The following is a 22,328-nucleotide window of genomic DNA, read 5'->3' on the forward strand; positions in this document are numbered from 1 at the left end:
TGCACGGTGTGTGGAGGATAGTGGGGGGGGGGGATGTTGTGGGAGGAAGGATGTGTTTGTTGCTGGGAGACGGAGGCTGGACAGCTCAGCTGATGTTCAGACACAACTTAGAGCCCAGCTACAAGCTACACAACCCTTTTTTCTGTTAACATTTCTTGCTTGAATGACATAATGGACCGCTCACAGTGGCAAGTACGAAAGCGACATGTACACTCCAGCGAGAGACTGCTGTGTTTCTGTTTATGACCGCCACCATGGCAACACGTCAGCATCCAGCTGGACATACTGGTGCGCTGAAAGCTAACCACCGTCCATCAAGGCAACAAAAGTGTGAAACACATATCCTGGTGTGTGGCGCACATCTAAATCAGAACTTAAAGTGAAGGAACCACTGGAGACCAATGTTCCCCCTAATTTTCCATGTGTCTGAGCAAACACACAAACTCCCTGAGCGTTCACTTGACCTCTGTGAGCAACATCAGACGAGCACACTGAGGGTACATTACGCCTGTCCAAAACCTGAGGTTATATCAAGCTACATGGTTTAATAAAAGAATCAAGTTACAGCAGTAATTTCTTTTAGGTTATTTAGTTCAGATAAAACTGATTTAACCTGATTACATGAAAAAGACAAAATTCTTGGATTTTTCCAGGGCAGCTGTGACTACAATGTAGCTCACCACCATCAGGGTGTGAATGGGTGAATGATTGACCAGTGTAAAGCACTTTGGGGTCATCAGATGATTTATTTCAATATTCTCTGCCGCAAATCACTTTTCTAACACAATGAGGGAACGCTCTCAGTTCTGAACAATTTCTTTGTGCTGCTCCTTTTTTTATATACCAACGATAGCTTTTTAATAACATAGGAGACGCAGAAAATCTTTCAGAGGCAGCTGTATGTCGTGCTGTCAGGGATGTTACTGTTGCACTCAGTTATAGTTTAAAGGTGTTTCATAGTCAGAGACCCACAAGATTAATAACAGAACGCAGCTTAGAGGGAACACAGCTGGGGACTACCGCTATCTATCAGTGCGTTGGTCATTATGGAGACTGAACAGAAAGTGCTAACCAATGAGTTGTACTGACTTTTTGGACTGAGCTAGTACTGAACTGTTCTGAAAATATTTTATAAATATATGTATTCCTTACCAAACTCATCACTACTGTTTAAACTTACAATCTGTTTAGCTAAAACTTAGATTTCCTCCCGGTAAATACGAGTGACTGCGTTTTATTTCGACCAGGTGAGTGCTGGTAATCCAGAACAACGGTTATCGGTCGAGCCACAGTGACTTTAGGATGTACTTGTGTTATTTTATGTGTAGTATTTAGTTTGCAATTTTTTTTAGCTCATTACTTTGCACATTTTTAAATAATTATTTAGATTTAAGGTTTCTGAACTTTGGCATTCATCCTGAACTATGAAACTAGCCAGTGTTGTTTCAATCTATTTTAACAGATGCAAAATTAGGGGCTTCAAACAAACGTGGTGGTAGTGGAAACTTGTGACTGACATCACCTTGTTAAAACTGACTTAAATTAAATGTGAAACTCTGAAAAGTAATGATCCCTCTACTATGAAGTTAGTTTGGATGATGACATGAATTCTAATAGACGTTTACTTTGATCATGTTCACATTAAGGGTCGATTGTCATCTCAGAACACCCCAAAGTCTAAAATACCTTTCATTTTGTCAGATTCAACTTCTTCAGGAAGCTTTTTGATTTATAGTGACCCCCCTGCCCTGCCTGTTTTTTCCCCCATCGTAGTTCTATAATTTATATCTATATGTGCCTGAGTTTGTGTGTTTATGACTCTAGGAAATGGAGAAGGAAAGGACTGACCTTTTGGAAGATGTGACCTATAACAAGAGGAAGATGAAGGAACTTGAGGACAACTTGTTGTACAGACTAACAAGCACACAGGTAGAAAACCGCTTCAATCTCTGCTTTCTAAAACAAAACAAAAATTAAATGATAAAGAGCTTTTTTTAGGAATCAGTTCTGGATATACGTTTTAAAGAGAGCAAGGTGTAACTACTGTTGCACAGTGTTGACATTTTGTTTTTTGATATAATTTTGCTTCTTGGTATTATTATAGGTTAAAATGAATTTCATTGAATTCACATCTGAAAGAGATACCCATATATTTTGCTCCAAAAACAATTCCTTTAAACATGCATAGTTTCTTGCTTTATTTTGTAACCTGTTTTTTTTTTTTTTTCAGGGTTCACTGGTGGATGATGAGAGCCTGATTGTGGTCCTCAACAACACAAAGCAAACAGCTGAGGAGGTCACTCAGAAGCTGCAGATTGCTGCAGAGACCGAAGTTCAGATAAATGCTGCTAGGGAGGAATACCGACCCGGTAGGCTCTGAGACAGAATGGAGTCCTTTTTTATTCTTTAGACAGGCTGCAGTCTGTTTTCAGACTTTCAGGCAAGAATCTATAAGACTTGTTTTTTTTTTTTTGGCAGATAAGTAATGGAAAAGTTTCTTTTGCATTTGTATTCATTCCACTTTACTATGATGCCCCTAAATAAAATGCAGTGGAGTCAATTTCCTTCAAAAGTCGCATTATTAGTGAATAAAAGTTCATATTTTGTGTAATTTAATCTCAATATAAACACAGCTGTTTTGTAAACGTGCTCAGGGATATGACTGAGACATGTCTCAAAAAGTCAGTCCCAGGTTATAGTTCGACTATAGCTGTCCACTTAATTTGACAGACTGGTCAAGAAGAGTGGGGACACAGCAAATAAGTTACAGAAGGTGCTCTGGTAAAATGAGACCAACATAAATATTTTGGCTTACATACAATTTTTTATTTTTGGGGTGGGGGAAAAAAATAAACATCTCATGCCAACCTGCCACACCATATCCACGGTGAAACATTGTGGTGGCCGATTTAAGTTGCTGGGAAGATTTTTTTCCCATCAGGGATGGGGAAGCCGATCAGAGTTGAGAGGAAGATGTATGTGACTAAATACAGGGAAAGCCTGGAAGAACAGCTATTAAAGGCCACAGAAGGCTTGAAACTGGGGCTTTGGTTCACCTTTCACCAGGGTCGAAGACACCCCTAAACATACATCCTGAGCTGCATGGAATGAGGTAGATTGTGCTCCAGTCCTGCAGAGGTACCATCCTGTAGCTTTTAGATGCATCCCGTCTCTAAAACACCTGATTCAAATGTTTGAATTCCCTCTTCCATCAGAACTGCAGATGCCTGGTAACTAATACGTTCCCACCTGGTGGAGATAAAGCCCTAAAGAATTGGTGCTGTAATTGCAGGAATGTCTAGACAAAGTACTGTATTTACAAGGGATGATACAATAAAAATATATGCTAAACTTTTCAGATTTATGTAAAACAAAGTAAAAATAAAATAATGAATCGTTGTCTTTCCACTTCAGAAATATACCATACTCTTTATTCAGCTATCGCATAAAGTTCCAAGGGGAACTAAGCAGAAATATTGGAGGCTTAATCTGACAGACTTTGAAAAATTATTGAAGGCATCCATGACCCTGCATGCAAAAGAGGGCATGAATGGATGGATGGATGGATGGATGGATGGATGGATGGATGGATGGGTGAATTGATGAGCTTTAATATTACAGACTATAACCGTAAAATACTTTTGGGAAAAGAGGTAATTACATAATAACTACATTTGTTATGTTGTTTCTATTTTGACAGTTTTTGTTTGTTTTCTGTGTGATTTTAGTGGCCACTAGGGGCAGCATCCTGTACTTCCTCATCACTGAGATGAGCATGGTAAATGTCATGTACCAGACCTCTTTGAGGCAGTTCTTGGGACTTTTTGACATTTCTCTTGCGAGGTGAGAAACACTGGCACATGTGGCATCACAGTACAATACAAGAACAGTACAGAATCTGTTGAACCCAACAGAAAAGTATTTTATATCAACTCTAGTGTCTTCAAAACCCTTTAGGCCAGCTTTGCGATAATGTTCAAGTCAGCTTCGCAATTGTATTTAACGGAAGTTCTCATCAGAAACAAACAAGCACATTGCCAAGATCACCATGAAAACATGTTTTCTGATATAATCTTTATACTACTGTTATATTTTATGTTTTGATAAAAAAAAATATTTCCTGCAATTTGTGTTTTCTATGAATGTATCTGAAAGCAATAGGTTTGTTTATTTGGCTTTATAAAACATTTAAAAACTAACCTAACCTGAAATTAAATATAATAACCTGATATTTGAATACTTTTGCACTGTGGTTGGAGGTCCAAGTCCACTGACAAGACATTAAAACTAACATTTATGTTGCACTTTATTACCTGAACAGGTCCTCCAAAAGTCCAATCACCAGCAAACGGATCGCTAGCATCATAGAGTTCATGACCTTTGAGGTGCACCACTACGCTGCACGGGGCCTGTATGAGGAACACAAGTTCCTTTTCACTTTGCTTTTGACGTTGAAGATCGACATGCAGAGCAACAAAATCAAGCATGAGGAGTTTCACACGCTCATTAAAGGTATGGGAGCTTTTCAGTACTCAATTGTTTCTTATGCGATTTATATAAAGGCATTAAAAAAAAGTCTAATTCACTAATGTTCTTGAATCTAGACTTCTCCCTAACCTTATGACTGATGTGTGTTTCCTAGTTTTCCATGATGCTGTTTATTTACTTAATGTTATCCAACAAATCTCAGATGCCTTTACAGAACCAATGCATTTGGAGTTTAAATAACACAAAAGGTGGACTCTATTTAGTAATTAGGGGACTTTTAGTTGCATTTGATTTGATTATGGGTGCAGGTTGTAATGACATTCTGTGGCAACCCCTGAATAAGGGAGCAGCAGAAAGGAGTCACTTTTTAAAGAGGTAATTACATAATTACATGTGAATCCAGATGCACACCATTCTTTTCTTTTTCTTGTTTCTAAAAAAAAAGAAGTTGAAAACCATGCATGTGTTCTTCCACCAAACAACATTGCACTACTTTGTGTTGCTCTATCACACAACATTGCAACAAAATACATTGTGAGTTTGTAGCCGTAACATGACAAAATGTAAAATGGTTTTGTCATGTCATGTGTGTCTTGCAAATATTTTCGCAAGACACAAAGTAGCCAGATTGTTTTATATCCTTCTGGCAACATACATATATATATATATATATATATATATATATATATATATATATATATATATATATGAGACATAATAGCGATGAAAGATCATACACAATAATACACAATAAAACCAATTTAGAGAGAACATGTTCGAACAAAGTCTCACTGATGGCAAGGGCCAGAGAACAAAATGACTTTTAAGACGAATTTTTAAAGTAGGCAGTGAAGCAGCCTCTCTAATGTTCAGGGGTAGGTTATTCCACAGTTGAGGAGCAATAATAGAGAAGGCTCATCCCTATCTGAGCTCCCTCCTAGCCCTCCGTACCTGCTGCTATTTGGCCAACCTGAGGGACTGAGAAGGTAAATATTGATGAAGAGGCTCACCGAGGAAGGGGGGGCAAGATCATTCATACACAATTTTCAAATAAACTATGAAATGATTTTTAAAAGTACTGCTTTCTTTAAAGCACATTATGGGTCTCATACTAGAGGCAGCTAACCGAATCTCCCTCGTGTAGCAGTATTCACTGCAGGAGCAAAACGTGTGTTGTGCTACCAGCTGATTCAGAACAGACTCTCTGCTACATGCATGCAGCTTCACCATCTGCCCACTGTGACCAGCTGAACACAGAACTCTTGACTTTTTTTTTGTAATCGTGCAAAGGCGACTTTAAATATAAAAACAACGTATGTACATTCGCTTTTCAGAATGTTTATTTTTAGACAACACTCCACCTCATCCTTTTGTCTGATCTCGTAAGTGTATGTGTGTGTGTGTGTGTGTGTGTGTGTGTGTGTGTGTGTGTGTGTGTTTGCATCACGCAGGCGGTGCATCTCTGGACCTGAAAGCCTGCCCCCAGAAACCAGCCAAGTGGATTCTGGACATGACTTGGCTCAACCTCGTGGAGCTCAGCAAACTCTGGCAGTTCTCTGATATCCTGAATCAGGTACACGTAATGCACATGTCAATCAGTTTAGCCACACATCTTTAGCTGGGAAACATTTAGCCAAGTGCTTTTTTATCCACCAAGTCTCTGCCAGTGAGGAGGTCTCATCTGTTCAACGCACACGCTGATGCATTTGTGGTCTCTGGGTGCTTATTAAATATTTTTCACAGCTCTTCTTTGCTCTACTAAGCATGTCAATATCAGTCTCATCATGGCTCACTTCATCCTTTCTTTTACACGTAGGCTCTCAGAGACTCACGAATGACTGTCACTCACGCCCAAATGCACAAATCCTTGAGTGTAACTGACAGCCTGGTGGCTCCCATGGGGAGGAAAAACCATCGCTGTGTGAAATGAGCTTAGTTTGGTTAAATTTTCAATCAATTACCTCTGGCAGGGCAGATGTACATGTACACAGTTGCCCGACGTGGGTTCTCTTGCAAGTAATTTACATGAGCGTTTAGAAGTTCTCAATTTAGTCGAAGCGTGTTTTCAAGGAGAAGACGGAAAGAATAGAAGTTTAGAGGTTGAGCTGCTGGAGGCTTAAATATTACATGAAAATATGTCCATCCATACGCAGCAGATGAAGCAGATTTTTTATTTTTTTTTCATAAAAAATGCAGTTTGTTTAGGCTGTCTATTTCCACCTTTGTCAAATGTAATGGTAAACAACGACGAAGATTATTATTATTATTATTATTGTGCATTAACTTTGTTCTGTTTTCATGAACAAATGAATAAAAGAATAAAAATTACCTGGGAAAAGTGCAAAGTAAGTACATATTGATGTCTATCGAAAAGCAGAGAGTCGACTTAAAGCTCCCTTCCTCTCAGGTTCAGGATGGATTGATTTCTGAGTTCTGTGCATGTTCCTGTGGTTCACGGTGGGATGTACTTCAGTGCTGTAGCCCTGCATCTATATTTCCTCCAGATAAGTCGCAATGAGAAGCAGTGGAAGTCGTGGTTTGATAAGGAAGCCCCGGAGGAGGAGGTGCTTCCGAACTCCTATGACCAGTCCCTGGACTGCTTTAGGTGGCTGCTCCTCATACGCTGTTGGTGTCCTGACAGGACCATCGCACAGGTTAAGAAAACTTCTAACCTTCTGCATTCTTAAAGAAGTTATATAGTGAAATATCAAACACTGAGTGTCAAATGTCTGTGTACAATTACATAGTCATAAACCGTATTCCAACCATTCAGGTGGCCGAAATAAGGCTTCTGTACTTTTCTGTCACTAAAAAGTAACATAAAAAGCTACTATCACTTTGTTATACTTTTATTACTCTATTAAGATCAGATCAGTGAAATTGAATACTTTTCTGCATAATGTGTATTTGCCAACTAGTACTAAATTTAGTGGTAGTTTATTATATCCATCTATTTAAATCTCTGTGTAAAAAATCTAAATATGAAGTAGTTGGGTAATAGTTGGGTTAGTAGCCATAAAGCTGTGATAATTAATTTGTTAGAATATTTTATCAGCAGTAAGGAAAATAGTTTAATTTGCCTTCTTGATAAAAGCAGTTAGATCAAGTTTAATGTTTTTATTTAAAATATTGTTATAAACGCCATGATACCATGGCTGGCAACTGTGTTAGTTTAAACCAAGGTTATAGTTTCATAAGAATTTCACATCCTTGCCGAGCACCATTCATCCACTAGGTAATGTCAATAGTGTTGCAGAAAAAAAATCTGCAAAAGCCTGTTCAGTAGTTCTTCAAAACCAAACTGTTGACTGAGAAGATTAAGCCCATAGAAAAGAAAAAATAAACTCTTATATCCCCCCAGATCATCCCTGGAGGGAAAAAAAGAAATATTGCTTTGTTTTAGTTTTTTACAGCACTGCAGTACTTAATAAATCTTTTCCTCTGTGTGTTTTTCTTTCTTTGCATTTTTAACCAGTACATAAACATCGACTTTGCACCATTTGATTTCTCCTCTCCCTCCTAGGCACGTAAATACATAATTAATGCTATGGGGGAGAATTACACTGAAGGGGTGATTCTTGACCTAGAGAAGATGTGGGAGGAATCGGATCCACGGACACCTCTTATCTGCTTCCTTTCAATGGGATCCGACCCCACAGACTCCATCACTGCACTGGGGAAGAAGCTCAAAATCGAGACCAGATATGTGTCCATGGGACAAGGACAAGAGGTCCACGCTCGTAAGCTTCTGCAGCAGACTATGGCTAATGTGAGTCAGGGCTTTAGGGGGACAGATGTTTTACTATTCCTTTGTCTGAGAGCTGAAATGTTTGGTTTGTTATGGTTTGTGCCAATCTGGAAACATAAATAATTTTAATTAAGCAATTTACAGCTTTGGAAAAGAAAGCAGAGTTTGGACAGATGTTATAATTTTTAGATCTTATTGCCAGTTTACTTCTTTTAAAGTTGTGTCCATCCATCCATCCATCCATCCATCCATCCTTCCATCCGTATATTTGGTTGTCTGTCGGTCCCCTTACAGCCTTTGTTTGTGCTGATAGAGCATTGAAAGCTGTTGGAAATATCTGCTGTAAACTCATTATGAACTTTTGCAGTTTCAGGTTAAATGTTGGCAAAAAAAAAGGATTGAACTCTGACTTGAGGTTTTTAGCTCATTTCATCACAGTGTTTGATGGCCATTGCTGTTGTGATTGCACACAGGGTGGGTGGGCCTTGCTCCAGAACTGCCATCTGGGTCTAGACTTTATGGATGAACTAATGGACACAGTGACAGAAACAGACTTTGTCAATGACAGCTTTCGCCTTTGGATGACCACGGAGGTCCACAAGCACTTCCCCATCACACTTCTTCAGATGTCAATCAAGTTCACCAATGAACCACCCCAAGGTCTTAAGGCAGGCCTTAAGAGGACTTATGGAGGTAGGCCTCACTATAGTTTTGCTTCTGTGTGTGTGTATATATATATATATATATATATATATATATATATATATATATATATGTGTATATGTGTATATATATATGTGTATATATATATATATGTGTATATATATATATATATATATATATATATATATATATATATATATATATATATATATATATATATATATATATATATATATATGATGATGAGGCAACCTTTGACAATATGAAAATAGACTGTACACACATATATTCTCGAACTGGAATGTCTTTACCTCAAAACACGGCCAGGCAAAAGTATTGATTTAAAAAAAAAAAATACTGGATATAAAGACTGTCAACGGAGGTAGTATAATAGAATGATTAGTAAACACAATAAAGTGTCTTGTGTTTCTTGATCTGTGCATTTATAAATAGCTGACTAATGGATGCAGGCATTCAGATAGATCTGGATTCTCGTCATATCTTGAGGGAAGGACAACAAGAATAGATGGGGGAAAAACAAAAGATAAAACAGATGCTCGTTGCTTAATTCAGAGCATTTACACCCAAGTGCCAAAAGCCTTGGGGAAGGTTTATGAAACTTGATCCAAGCTGAGACATGTACTTTGTGTTTTTATTCAAGACTTAGAAGGGTACAAGACGAAGAATGCTTAATATGCAAGAGAGCTTTCTGTTCCTGGCTCATATTGAAAAGGATGAAGTTTCACTCCTGAAGGGCAACTGAGAGTCTGTGTTTGTATCTTTAGCTCTTAAATCCTGCAAAGACCACATCCACTTCATTAGCATAGTCTGTTCCCACCTATATTTATCACATTATAGTTGTTACTGAAATGAAGATCTGTATTACGTTATTTTGCTTTTGTGAGGGTTAGCCTTTATTTGGTTGAAAATAGTAGAAGATTAATCTCCATTTTGGAACTGACTGCTGACGTATTGATCCATGTCTTTGAAAAGGTATAAACCAGGACCTTTTGGATGTCAGTAACATGGTCCAGTGGAAGCCAATGCTGTATGCTGTGGCGTTTCTTCACAGCACGGTACAAGAGAGGAGGAAATTTGGCCCTCTTGGGTGGAACATCCCCTACGAGTTTAACCAAGCTGACTTCAATGCCACCGTCCAGTTTGTTCAGAACCACCTGGATGACATGGACATCAAAAAGGTGGGGCGGATTTTATGTATGGTGAAGCTGTTGCTGCACGGAAAAGCCTGCACACTGCACAATAAAAACCCCAGTTTGGAATTAGGAAAGAAATCGGAAAAGTGTCAGATTAAAAAATGTACTTTAGTTATTTTTTTGCTGCAAGTGCTTTAACTCATACTTAGGAAGTGTAAGCTTTTGATTCCTTGCATAGTCCATGGGAATGTATTAAAAATAATTGTGACAGCACACTATTCTTACTGTGCTGTGTAAATACAACATCATCATAATCTGCATATTTCATTCTGAAATAGCACCAGATCTCAAAACTGTGCACTCTCTTGTTTCAATTTAAATTCAAATATACTTTATTGATCCCAAAGGAAAATTACATTTTTATGACAAGTTTTGGTAACTTAAAAAAAAAAAAGATAAATTGCTATAAAACATTTGCCACCTTTACTGTAATATGCTGTATACTTAGAAAGATAAAACTGGTAGGGCAAATGAAAAGATAAATCTAAACTCCAATAACCTTGTTGCATATGTTTTTATCACACATTAGATAATACTGTGTTGAAGCACCCTTTAATTCAGTTTTTGCATTTTTGTCTCTAAAGTCCACACCTGTGATCAGGTACCTCAATTGAGGTAAAATAAAGATCAACGGTTCTACTACAACTTTCTTGAAAGTTCCATGTACATCCTTTACTCAAAGCTAATCCTCAGCACGACATACAAGTAGAACGTCAAAGTTGAAAAAAGATTTTATCCGTTCGATATTAATGTGAGTTTATGCCACCATCCAAATCAACAGAAGGAAGACTTTATGAGAGGAAAGATAAAGTCTTGCAAATGCTTACCCAAAGTTCAGAATCTAGAGAAATCCTGAGGAATCACCTGATCTGATCTGAATAACTAGCAAAAACCACCAGGCATTGACTGATATCAAGATCATTGCTAACAGAATCACCAAACAAAACTGAGTACTGTTACTCAGTCAAAATGTGCCTCAGCAAGTTGTTTTCACTTTAAGCAACCAAGGTGGTGCAGTTTTTTCCTTCCTAACATATGTTTGTTTCAGAGTTTTTATATCTTACTTGTGTCGTACATCCTCAGGGTGTATCGTGGAGCACAGTGCAGTACATGATTGGAGAGATTCAATATGGTGGTCGAGTGACTGATGACTACGACAAGCGCCTCCTTAACACCTTTGCCAGGGTGTGGTTCAGCGAGGACATGTTTGGACCAACCTTTAACTTCTACAAGGGCTACAACATCCCCAAATGCTCTAATGTTGACCAGTATCTCAGTTACATCCAGGTAGGTCTAAGAAGACGAAGCAGGCGGCGTGTGACTGTAAAAATTATTCAGCGAAATCTTGTTTTCAGTCTGTGATAACAACCACAGTGTGGAGGATTTTATACTTCTCGCTCTTCTGGGATGATAAGTGCAACAGAGAAATTGGACAGTTTAAAAGATGCTGAAGCACTGAAGTGGATTGTGCATAGCCTGCGCTTTTGGTGTGACTCTTACTGTGTGTGTAGTTTTATGCATGTATGCTCCTTTTATTTCACATTGCAAACCCGATCTGTGTGCTTGTGTGTGCCGCAGAGCAGTCCCAGAGCTTGTTTTATTTAACTTAGTTTCATTATGATTAAAGCTCGGGACAGCCAGGCTCAACAAGCTTGTCTGTCTGAGTTATCACTCAGTCAGATGGAGCAAACAAAATAGACACATCTAAAAACACAAACCAACATTTTCTAACCTTTCAATCACCACCATTACACAAAAGTATTAACACCAAACCCAAAGGAACAAAAAAGTGGACAGCAGAGCACATGTACCTGTGTGTGGTTATCTAAATTTTATGCTGATAGGAAGGATTTCAATTTCCCTAAAACAGACTATTTCTCTCTTTCTCTTTAATTCAAGAATCAACAATCAAGAATCTTTTATTGTCACTGTGTGTTACCATGGTGAAATTTCCTTTGAGGCAGACACCGGCTCAGGAAGTACACAGATAACATGACACACAGACACAACAGGCTTAGTATTTACAGTTTTCTTTTTTTTTTTACATTAAAGCGAGCAAGTTTGTATCAGAGTCCAACAAGTGTGATAACAGTTCCTTTGCGAATGATATGAACTGCTGTGATTTTACATGAATTTGAAGTAATGAAGCCATTTATTTATGCAGTGATCTTAAGGATTAGTGTACAGAAATGTCCAATTCGATATTACTGAGAATAAGAGTTTGCAGATAACAATTGTGTGAATGTAACATGTGACAGACCAAAAACCTCTCAGCAAGGGCGATAGCCCTCAGCTCTTGTAGATAAGCTGTTTCTGAGTTTATTAGTTCTGGATTTGATGCTTCTGAAATGTTTACCTGATGGAAGTGGGACATCCAATTAGCATTAGCTTTGGGCTGGATATATGTTGCAATAATAATCGGGGAGTTGAACTTTCTAACATATCTAAAAGGTCTGCATTTAACTGCTAGATATTCCAGACTGGGGGAGCAGGAGCTTCTGATCACTTTTGCAGTTGTGCACCAGTTGTTGTGGACGTACATTATTAAGCCTCCACCTTTGCTTCTCTCTGACGCGCCGTTCCGGTCTGCTTTGAACAAAGACAGGCCTCCCAGCTCGACTCCGGCGGCAGACACGTTGTTGGCCAGCCAGCCAGGTCTCTGTGAAAATCGCTACACAGCAGTCCAACCTAAGTGAGGCAATCCTCAACCAGATCTCGTCCATTTTTTTCTGGCGAGGGATCTAACATTGGCCAGGAGGAGAATGGGCAGGGCTGGACTGTGTGGATTAGCATTTAGCCTGTTGTGGAGGCCGCTGCGGGAGCCGGGTCTCATTCTACGTTTCCTCCTGAACCTAGAGCTTAGAGGCGGGGGGAACGGAGGCCCTGCATCATTCAAACCTATACAAACTTCAAATTAAAAGCTAATTCACTGGAGAACAGCTCTCCTTCACGTCCTAAGTGGCGTCAAAAGTCAAGACTAACAAATAATAAGTCAAGTCCAAGACCTATGGTTTAAATTTCAAGTCATTAACAGGTTATAATGATCTATTCCCAAAACACTATACACAAAACACAAAATGCTTGTTTTAATGTTGGAAAGCATCTATAGAAAGGCTTTTATTAATTTTTAACTTTAATTTTAACTATCTCAAAGACTTTCAGTCTTGATATATAATAAAAATCATCTCAAGTCTTTAGTCAACGAATCTTAAAGCGATCAAGTCAAAGTCCACAAGTTAGACAAAGCTTGCTGGTCAGTCCCCGTTTTTCCCAGAGATTTTTTCTAAACATGTGAAGAAGAGCTGAATCATCGAGGACCCCTCTTTAAATCGCTGAGTTATTTATCGTATGAGGCCAGCTGGAAAATTGGTATTGATCGCTCCTGTCGGAGACAGGAGCGAGTCAGTACATCTCTTCAAGAGTTGCAGAGCGCCGCTCTGTAGAGCGCATGTTTTCCTGCAGGCGCTTGTCTTTTCTGCTGCTCATCACCACAGAGCTGGAGCTCGGTGCCAGCTGAACACATTTGACTGTTTGTGGGAAGCTGGGGCGAGATCCTGTCACCTCACCGACATTTCAGGGGGCATTCACCATTTTGGAGGAGGGAAGGCGTGACTTACCCATGTGGTAGAGTCTCTGCATCCTCATCGGAGGGTGAAAAAAAGCAGCTTGTGGCACCGTGTGTCGCTGAGAACATGCTCACTGTCCACAGTTCCCACAACCAGCAATGTCTGAACTGAAGATAAAGCAAGGGAGATCTATAATTGTGTATTATATTTGTGAAATTGTTCCACGTTAGTGCAGACAAGCGCAGTACTTATTAGCACAGAAAAGGGTGTAAAAGTTCTGTCTCTACATTCCACACCTGTGTGAGCGAGTAGGATATTAAATCTACAATAAATAAGAGTTTATCCAACGTAAGTCATTTCTGTTCCTGTATTTCAGGGTCTTCCGGCCTACGACACACCTGAGGTGTTTGGTCTCCATCCGAATGCAGACATAACCTTTCAGAGTAAACAGGCCAAAGATGTGCTGGACGCCATCCTCAGTATTCAGCCAAAAGACAGCTCGTCGGGAGGAGGGGAGACCAGAGAGGCTACTGTGTCCAGGCTGGCTGACGACATGCTGGAGAAACTGCCTCCCGACTACGTGCCTTTTGAAGTATGTTTGTGCGCTCTGCGAATAGCCCGAAGGCAAACGGTTGAGGTTAGGCACGGTGTTCACTGTTCCTCGCACCATGTGAGTCGGGCTGAGTGTCTCTTCTGTTGCAGACAGGGGTAGAAGGTGTGAGTACAGCTGAATCCCACCGAATCCTAGTTTTATTTTGAGGCCCTTCTCACTTTCTGTCACAAAAAAGGTGAGGCGAGATTATGACTCCGAGGCAAGGTGCAAAGCTCAGCTGTCACTTACCAACACGCCACGTCTCTCGCGCTTTCACCTCCTTCTCTGCGAACTTGCTTTGACAGTGTAGAAATAGAAAAGAAAAAAAAAATTTCAGAACCAGTCTGGTGATAAGATTTAAAAGTAATTTCTTTAACTGAAGGAGATTTACATGTAGAGTTCAGAGAAATGCTGAAGGGTTGAGGACAATATATGTAGTCGTTGGAGCCAATTTACAACGGACTCACAAGTTACCACAAAATTATAGAACTCATAGGTTTTTTTTTTTCACAGATAATTTTTGTTATATTGTCAGATAAACCTTGAATCCTAATTGTACGTATGCTTTAGATACAGTCTCCCGGGAAAAGCATTCTTATGCCTTGAACGTTTCACAACCTTTTCACGTTTCAACCTAAAACCTCCAGACATTTTATTGCCAATAATATTTTATTTATTATGTGATAGACCAACACAAAGGAGTGCATAACTGTAAAGTGGAAGAAAATCATACGGCATATGACATTTCCTTTACAAATAAAACTCTGAAATGCATGCTTTGTATTGACATTGAGCCTTTCTAAGTCAATCCTTTGGAGGTTCAGGTTTTTCAGTGTGTCTCTACCAGCTCTCCACATCTTTTAAACCATTCTTCTTTGCAAATTGCTTGAGCTAGATTAGATTTGATGAAGAGCATCTGTGCAGGTCCCGGTAATACTCGTTAGAGGTCTTGATGTCAATGGGTCTCATGTCTGGTTAAATAGTTTTGATAAAAAAAAAAATATTGAATCTGTGTATAGTGTATAGCATTATTCACACAGGATTAGTTTTACCTAGGGACCACTGTAATAGATAAGTTACCCCCCTACGTCAGCTTTTTATGTGCCGCATTTGCACGGGATAACCAAAGCCTGAGATTTGCTGAAAAATTTGGGCTTGTTTTTTTTAATGTGCAGTCACTTATTTGGGCTTATTTTTTCTTCTTTCTTTGCGTGGGCCATTTTAACATACAGTAGTATGGTTTAAACCAGTTGGAGCTCTGACTGAATGTTGTGTTGTTAAGGTGTAGGAAGGTCATCCCTCCACACCCGTCCTAAGTTTTTTTGCAATCCAGGTGTTTTTTCTTTTTTTTTCAGAATTGCCCTGTATTTAGCCCATCAACTTTGACATAGTTACCTGCACCTGCTACTGTCAGCCTACTTTGTCAAAAAGGAGCCACGAGCGCAGTAAAACCCCCAAAAAAAGAATCTAAAAAGCAATTCATTTCACCGAATGTTCTCAAGGATTATCTGAGTGAAGTGGGCAGAATACATATACAAAACACAATTTTAAGCTCTTTATTGTAAGGAAATCATCTTCTTTCCATTTCACAATAATGCACTACTTTGTATTGGTCTCAATAAATTCCCAATAAACCCCCCGGAATACAGTCATGTTCAACAAATTACAGTATTATTTAAAAGCTTATTTATTTAGGTCACTTGGTTCACTAAATTATTTACACAAAGATGGATGTTTTCAAACATGTATTTTTGTTTATTCTAATTATTTTCCACTTAATAGTAATGAAAACACATTATAATATTTTATCAGAATAATTATCAAGAGTAATGAATTTCAAAAACCGTGTTCTTAATGAAAATCATTTTTCATACCTGATTTAAAGGCTGTTATTTTCAAAAGCTACTTTTAAGGTGACAAATCATCAGAACATATTTTCCACTTTTCTGAGATGCACCTGTGCATACATGCTTGTGGTTCTAATGGGGCAAAATGTAGAAACGTGATCCAAATACTTTAGAGCACTGCAATAAAGAGGAGTACTGTTGTAATGTTGACAAAAGATGATCAGTTTTGGGGTCTGTAAACCGACTCTATCATGTGTGACACAGTTGGTCTATCCTCAAGTCTAATTAACGTTGCACTGACTCAGGATGTTGTACCTGCATAACATGAAAATACCAAAACTGATTTACCCATCAAAGGACCATACATCAGTTTTAGGGTACTACGCGTTTGTTGTTGTTGTTATTGTTTTTTTTTTTTTTTGTTGTTTGTTTTTTTTAGAATAAATGAATCAGTATTAGAATATAAATAGGAAACAACAGGCCCTCAGATTGGGTAGGGTGTGTGATTAGAGCTTGATTCCCCCTCCCATCGTTCAGCCATTCTTCCATCCATCTAATCCTCTATTCTCAATTATCAATTCTCCATCTGTCATCCTTTCTTAATTATGTCCATTGTCCATTCTTTTGTTGTCTATTCATCTGTTTGTCCATCATTCCATCTAGCCCCTTATTCTTCTGTCCATTTTGTGTCAGTTCATTCTTCATTCCCTCGATCCATCTGCTCTTCCATCCATCCATAGTTTATCCATCTGGCTATTTTCCATCCTTCTATGTATCTGTTCTTTCGTCTGCCTGTTCATCCATTCATTATCTATCATATTACCAATCCCTTGGTCACTCGCCAGTCTTTCTTCCTTGTTTAGTCTGTTTTTTTACAGGTTGCAGATTGTAAATTTGAATACTATAGAATTATCTATGATTGGTGTGGAACTTTTATATTCATATTTTAAACATTGGCTAAAAGGTCTGAGAAAGCCAGACATTTTAATTGGGAAATGGTTGAATTTCTTAAATGATCATGTAGGAATCCTGCTTATGAGTGTCTGATCCAAGGATATTGGAGAACACAGAAATGAAAGAAATCCAGAGGGCTAAATTAAAAATAAATGTTCTTTCTATGGTATTTTTTTGTTGTGACCCTCGGCCAGCAATGTGTGCCAACATGGACGTGGTTTCTTTGTCATGTTCTTCAAATTCTTTAGACTAGCAAGCTTTTTTTTTTTTTTGCTCCTATTTTTTCTCTGTATATGAATCGCAGAAAAACATTTTTTTAGGTTGTATAAGTTGTGAACCTAAAGGTTAGGTCATGGTTGAACAGATTTGGGAATTCCAGTTACTTCTGGGAATTGTCCGTGTTCATGATATACATTATCAATTCATACAGTACTAGAAATACGTTCATCTGGTACAAACACGTCAAACTCCTTGTTTGTACCCCCAAAGTAAAATAAAGTTAAACCCTCAAAGAAATGCAATTGACTGTGATTCTGATTAAAACAGGTAAGAGAGCGTCTTCAGAAGATGGGCCCCTTTCAGCCAATGAATATCTTCCTCCGCCAAGAGATCGATCGAATGCAGCGGGTCATAGCGCTGGTCCGAAACACTTTGATGGACCTCAAGTTGGCGATCGACGGAACTATCATCATGAGCGAGAACCTGCGGGATGCTCTGGACTGCATGTATGACGCTCGTATTCCTGCACGCTGGATGAAGGTCTGTTTCTCGGGACTATAACCAACCACACTGAAAAAAAATGCATAATGCATCTATTTGCCATACACCCCCCAAAGATATATTCACAAATCTCACAATTGTACTAAATGTTGCGCTATTAGCTATTGAAGGTCTGAAATTTGAGTATTTTACTATTCAGTGGCTTCCTGCCTTGGATTGATGATTTTTCTTTTCTAACCGCAGAAGTTTCGTTAATCTTTCCTTGTCCCCATTTTTCTTTTTCTGCTCATCTAGGTGACAATGTTCAATATGTCGACAGAATATTTTACATTATGTTGTCGCTCCTCTTTGTTCTCTTTGCAGGCCTCGTGGGCCTCCAGCACCCTGGGGTTCTGGTTCACAGAGCTGCTTGAGCGGAACCGGCAGTTCCAGGCTTGGATCTTTGAGGGCCGGCCCAACTGCTTCTGGATGACGGGCTTCTTCAACCCGCAGGGCTTCCTGACAGCGATGAGACAGGTACACATGGCATCAGGCTGCCCACCTATTTACCCTCTGCCGGAGAGGAGAGCAGATGGCACACAGGGGGAGAGCCCGGCACACGTCCACAACAACGCACACAAGTAAACATGTGCTGCGCACACAAACACAGAGAAGTCAGTATGAACTCAGTTTACCTTAATGTAGGGCAAATGAATACGGCAGAGAACTAATTTAAGGCTACTTGAACCGCATCCAAAGTCTTTCCCTTTGGGAGACATTACTGTTTTTATTCTCAAAATGGTTCATCAGAATGACTGATGTTCTACATACAAGATTCAGGTTAGAAATTGTACCCAAACACAGCATGGTAAATAGGCAAATTACGATGAATTAAAAAGCAATGGATTTGAGGGAACAAAAAGGATTAGACTAACAGAGATGAATATACAGAGTACAAAAACATAATGTAGTGAATGATGCTGGTGAATCTGATATTCAGCGGTGCGCAGAGTTACGTTTCTTTAAAAGGTTTATTGTGAAGGATGAATAGTGATGTGTGTGGCAGGCAAGCAGAACCAGACCAGTGAATAATGGCTGATGGTGCAGGCAGGCAGGGATGAGCAGGGGGACCAGAGGATGCAGGTAGTGACAGACCAGAACTGGCAATGTGGACTTGGGAACCACCAGAACAGGCAGAGCATGTGACTGGAACTCAAGGGGAAACAGGCAGAACTGCAGCATGCGGACACAGGTAACCTAGATCTGAACAGTTCAACTGGCTGAGCACACAGGATCTGGTAGAGACAGGGCACATTACACTAGATAAGACGAGAAGAGACGTTCTGGCAGGGATGAGTTGGCTGAAGTAGGTCTAAGTGGACAGCTGCACAGGTGAGCCCAGTTGACTAATTACTAGCAGCAGGTGGAGTTGATGTGGGCTAATTGACTGGGGCAGAGCTGATTGGATAGTGGCTGGTGGCTGAGGGGTGACAGGCTAATGGGAAAAGTCCAAAGTAGAACAAACAAACACCTAAATCATGACATAAAAGATAAGGAAGAAGACAGCGAATGGGAATTGTTACTGTGAGGGAATTGTTACTGTCGCTTCATGCTTGCTCAGTATGAGGGATTGCTGCAAAGCCATTGACTACGCAGTCGACTGTCCCCTGTGGCTCTACGCTCTTTCATGACTGAATGCTGCTTGTCAAAACTCAATACTGGGTTTCCTTAGGAAACTTTTTGACCAATCTGTAAGATCTGATTGTTTTGACTTTGGAAAGTGCCTTGAGATGTAATGTAACATGGATTGGTGCTATATAAATAAAACGTTTATTGAAAATTGATTTACTGTTACACATTGTAGCAAATATCATTTGTCTAATAAAAATGAGAATTATTCAGCTCTAATCTAGAGTTGTTGTGTTTCATAAAGCCCTCAGATTTTGGTCCACTGGACAACCATTGCGTGTGTTTCTGTGATCATTATTCCTCAGATCTATAAAACCAGTCTTTTCCTGTAGCATTTGGAAATTATAGTTCCGCTTTAGTTCAACTCCAAACTGGTGAACCCCGCGCCTCTGTATTGTACATGCTCACTTGTAACCCCTCTAAAGATATTTACTATCACTGTTGTGTACATATTCAAATATTGATCTTTTTAAGAATCAAGAGTTTTCAAAGTTGAAAGTCTTACATTAGAGTATATACTGGGTAAAAGGCTTCCTGTCATCTTTAGATTACAATATACAAATTCCAGGTTCTTCTCATTGTGTTCTGCATGGACAAGGTTCTGTGACCAAGGCCTGCAGGGTGTGCAGGCCTTGTTTTTTTTAAAAGCAACTAAATTATAAGGTCTTGTGTCAATCAATTTCTATTTGCTTACTATGAAGTCTTTCGAAGCACACTGTGTGTGCGTCATAATAATTTTTTTTTTGCAAAGCATCATTAAACCTGGGCTCCAAAGGCCTATTGAATATTGGGTTTCTTTTTGTTGAAAGATGACAGACTAAGTTTGCATGTATTAAAATATGCAATACACCATGTATAACTCTGGATGCAGGGAGTTCATTAATTCCTTTAAAAGGACAACTAAGCACTTTGTTGTTCAGAATAGTCAGAATGAGAAATGCGTTTCTGGTAGCTGTGGCAAATAAAAGCCATAAAAAGGAATCACACAGAAAAGTTAATCCTTTGACTAAATGGAAATATTCAACCTTCATGTCCAACTTTGGGCAAATAATACCTTGTTGAACAGGGAGATATTCTGCTCACAAAATCAGTTTGGTTTCCATAATGATAAGTTGCAAAGATTTCCCCAGCATGTACATAAACAGGGAGCTTTGAGTTGACCCGATGCATCAATTTGTTTTGCTCTTTAAAGGCTGCAGTGGGAGGAAGTTGGTGTCGTTTAGTATTTGTGTCAGGCTTCTTTGTCTGCCTTCTCGGTTTTAGTTCCCCCCCACCCTACATTGAAGAAAAATCCCAGCTCTTTAGAGACGGGGTGTAGATTGTAAAGCTGTCTACATTTTATTGGAAGCAGATTTGTAGAACTAATGTGGACTCCTGAAAACAGCCACTGGAACTCCTTTTCTGGCTTCATAGGACTGTCAAGCTTAAACTGCAGCTCTGACAACGTAACCTACATGCAAAGTTGATCAGTTTGTGCACAATAGGTGAAGAAAGTAGAGGTACTATATTTCGTGTGCATTTTTTTTTTCTTTATTCCCATCAAGATTGCATTGATTCTACACATTCTATATCCTACTTCCCGTACTTTTGTAGCTTCAGTACAGCCCTTTTGTCTGAATTGATTTTAAGAAAACAGACGAGTGTAAACTCTACTCCCTTTATGTACTGCTGAGTTGTAGATGTAACATTATGACCTTAACCTGAAGATTTGCACTTGTGCTGTCAGGAGATTACTCGAGCCAACAAAGGCTGGGCCCTGGACCGCATGGTGCTGTGTAACGAGGTAACCAGGTGGATGAAGGATGACATCACCCAGCCGCCCGCGGAAGGAGTGTACGTTTATGGCCTTCACCTGGAGGGGGCCGGCTGGGACCGCCGCAGCTGCAAGCTTGTCGACTCCAAGCCAAAAGTCCTGTTTGAGACGATGCCTGTGATCAGGATGTACGCTGAGAATAATGGTGAGTTTCCCAATTAAAAAGGCGTGACACAGAGGGAGAAAAAAAAAAGGGGGGGTGGGTTGTTCCAGTATTGATGCATAAGCTTTAATCCTGCCTGAATTAAGAGGATCTTAAAGTCTCAGTCCTTTTCATGGTGCTCATCCCACACAGTCGCTGGATACATGCAACATTTAAATGTCAAGGAGACTTAATGTTGTTTATGATGTTGGAATAAATTTCCTGCAGTTTGTGCAGCAATATTTGTGCTGGAAAAGGCCAGAGTGCACTGATGTGCAGCAGCATTGCAGCCACCGAAAGATGAATCTTGGTCGTACAGTGATCTGCTCGTTGACTTTTTTGCTCCTGGCTTTCACACTGACATCAGTTACCTGAGCAGTGTTACGCGACAAGCAATCTGACCGCATGCATTGCAGGACGGGTGTCAACCCAACTATACAATGGTATGAAATGGTGACAGTCAGCTTGCAAGTTGCACAGAAAGTAGGGATCACAGGGGGATTTAACATTAATTTGGGAGGATTTCTATCAGTTATCCTATTAAAGTGCAATCACAGCATGATTATGTCTTATAACATCACCAGTGTTAACATAAAAAATGTGATGTTGCTGGTGTTTTAAGGATTAGAACTTGTGGCGAGGTAAAGACTCGAGCATTGGTTGAACTTGTAGAAAAAGCTGGTTCAACCCAGACCCTGATGAAGGCAACAAGCCGAAACACAATGAGTTGGCTAATAAAGTTGTTTTATATTACTTCGAGTATTGCTGGGTCGTGTTATGAATCAACCATACCCAGTTGTGGTTCTCCCAGGTTCTTTACCTGAAAAAAGTGATCTTCTCTATTGTAGACCTCACCGTTAGACTAAAAAGAGCCGGGCTTCAGGGATATCCACGTGTCCATTGTGCCACGAGA

At 39.5% G+C, this 22,328-nt stretch overlaps 1 protein-coding gene across 1 annotated transcript in view; it reads left to right on the plus strand.

Moving 5' to 3' along the window:
* Nucleotides 1-22,328, plus strand: part of dnah5 (dynein, axonemal, heavy chain 5) — a 121,392-nt gene that overhangs the window by 95,310 nt on the left and 3,754 nt on the right. Inside the window, exons 74-87 of the mRNA XM_021317547.2 lie at nt 1,825-1,929; nt 2,231-2,369; nt 3,729-3,843; nt 4,322-4,512; nt 5,940-6,061; nt 6,993-7,142; nt 8,012-8,257; nt 8,710-8,929; nt 9,893-10,098; nt 11,197-11,400; nt 14,056-14,271; nt 17,619-17,831; nt 18,156-18,308; nt 21,187-21,418. Of these exons, the coding sequence (XP_021173222.2) occupies nt 1,825-1,929; nt 2,231-2,369; nt 3,729-3,843; nt 4,322-4,512; nt 5,940-6,061; nt 6,993-7,142; nt 8,012-8,257; nt 8,710-8,929; nt 9,893-10,098; nt 11,197-11,400; nt 14,056-14,271; nt 17,619-17,831; nt 18,156-18,308; nt 21,187-21,418 (2,512 nt within the window). The remainder of the gene's footprint in view (nt 1-1,824; nt 1,930-2,230; nt 2,370-3,728; nt 3,844-4,321; nt 4,513-5,939; nt 6,062-6,992; nt 7,143-8,011; nt 8,258-8,709; nt 8,930-9,892; nt 10,099-11,196; nt 11,401-14,055; nt 14,272-17,618; nt 17,832-18,155; nt 18,309-21,186; nt 21,419-22,328) is intronic.

This window comes from Fundulus heteroclitus, chromosome 3 (assembly GCF_011125445.2).
Source record: "Fundulus heteroclitus isolate FHET01 chromosome 3, MU-UCD_Fhet_4.1, whole genome shotgun sequence".
In the NCBI taxonomy this organism is placed as follows: domain Eukaryota; kingdom Metazoa; phylum Chordata; class Actinopteri; order Cyprinodontiformes; family Fundulidae; genus Fundulus; species Fundulus heteroclitus.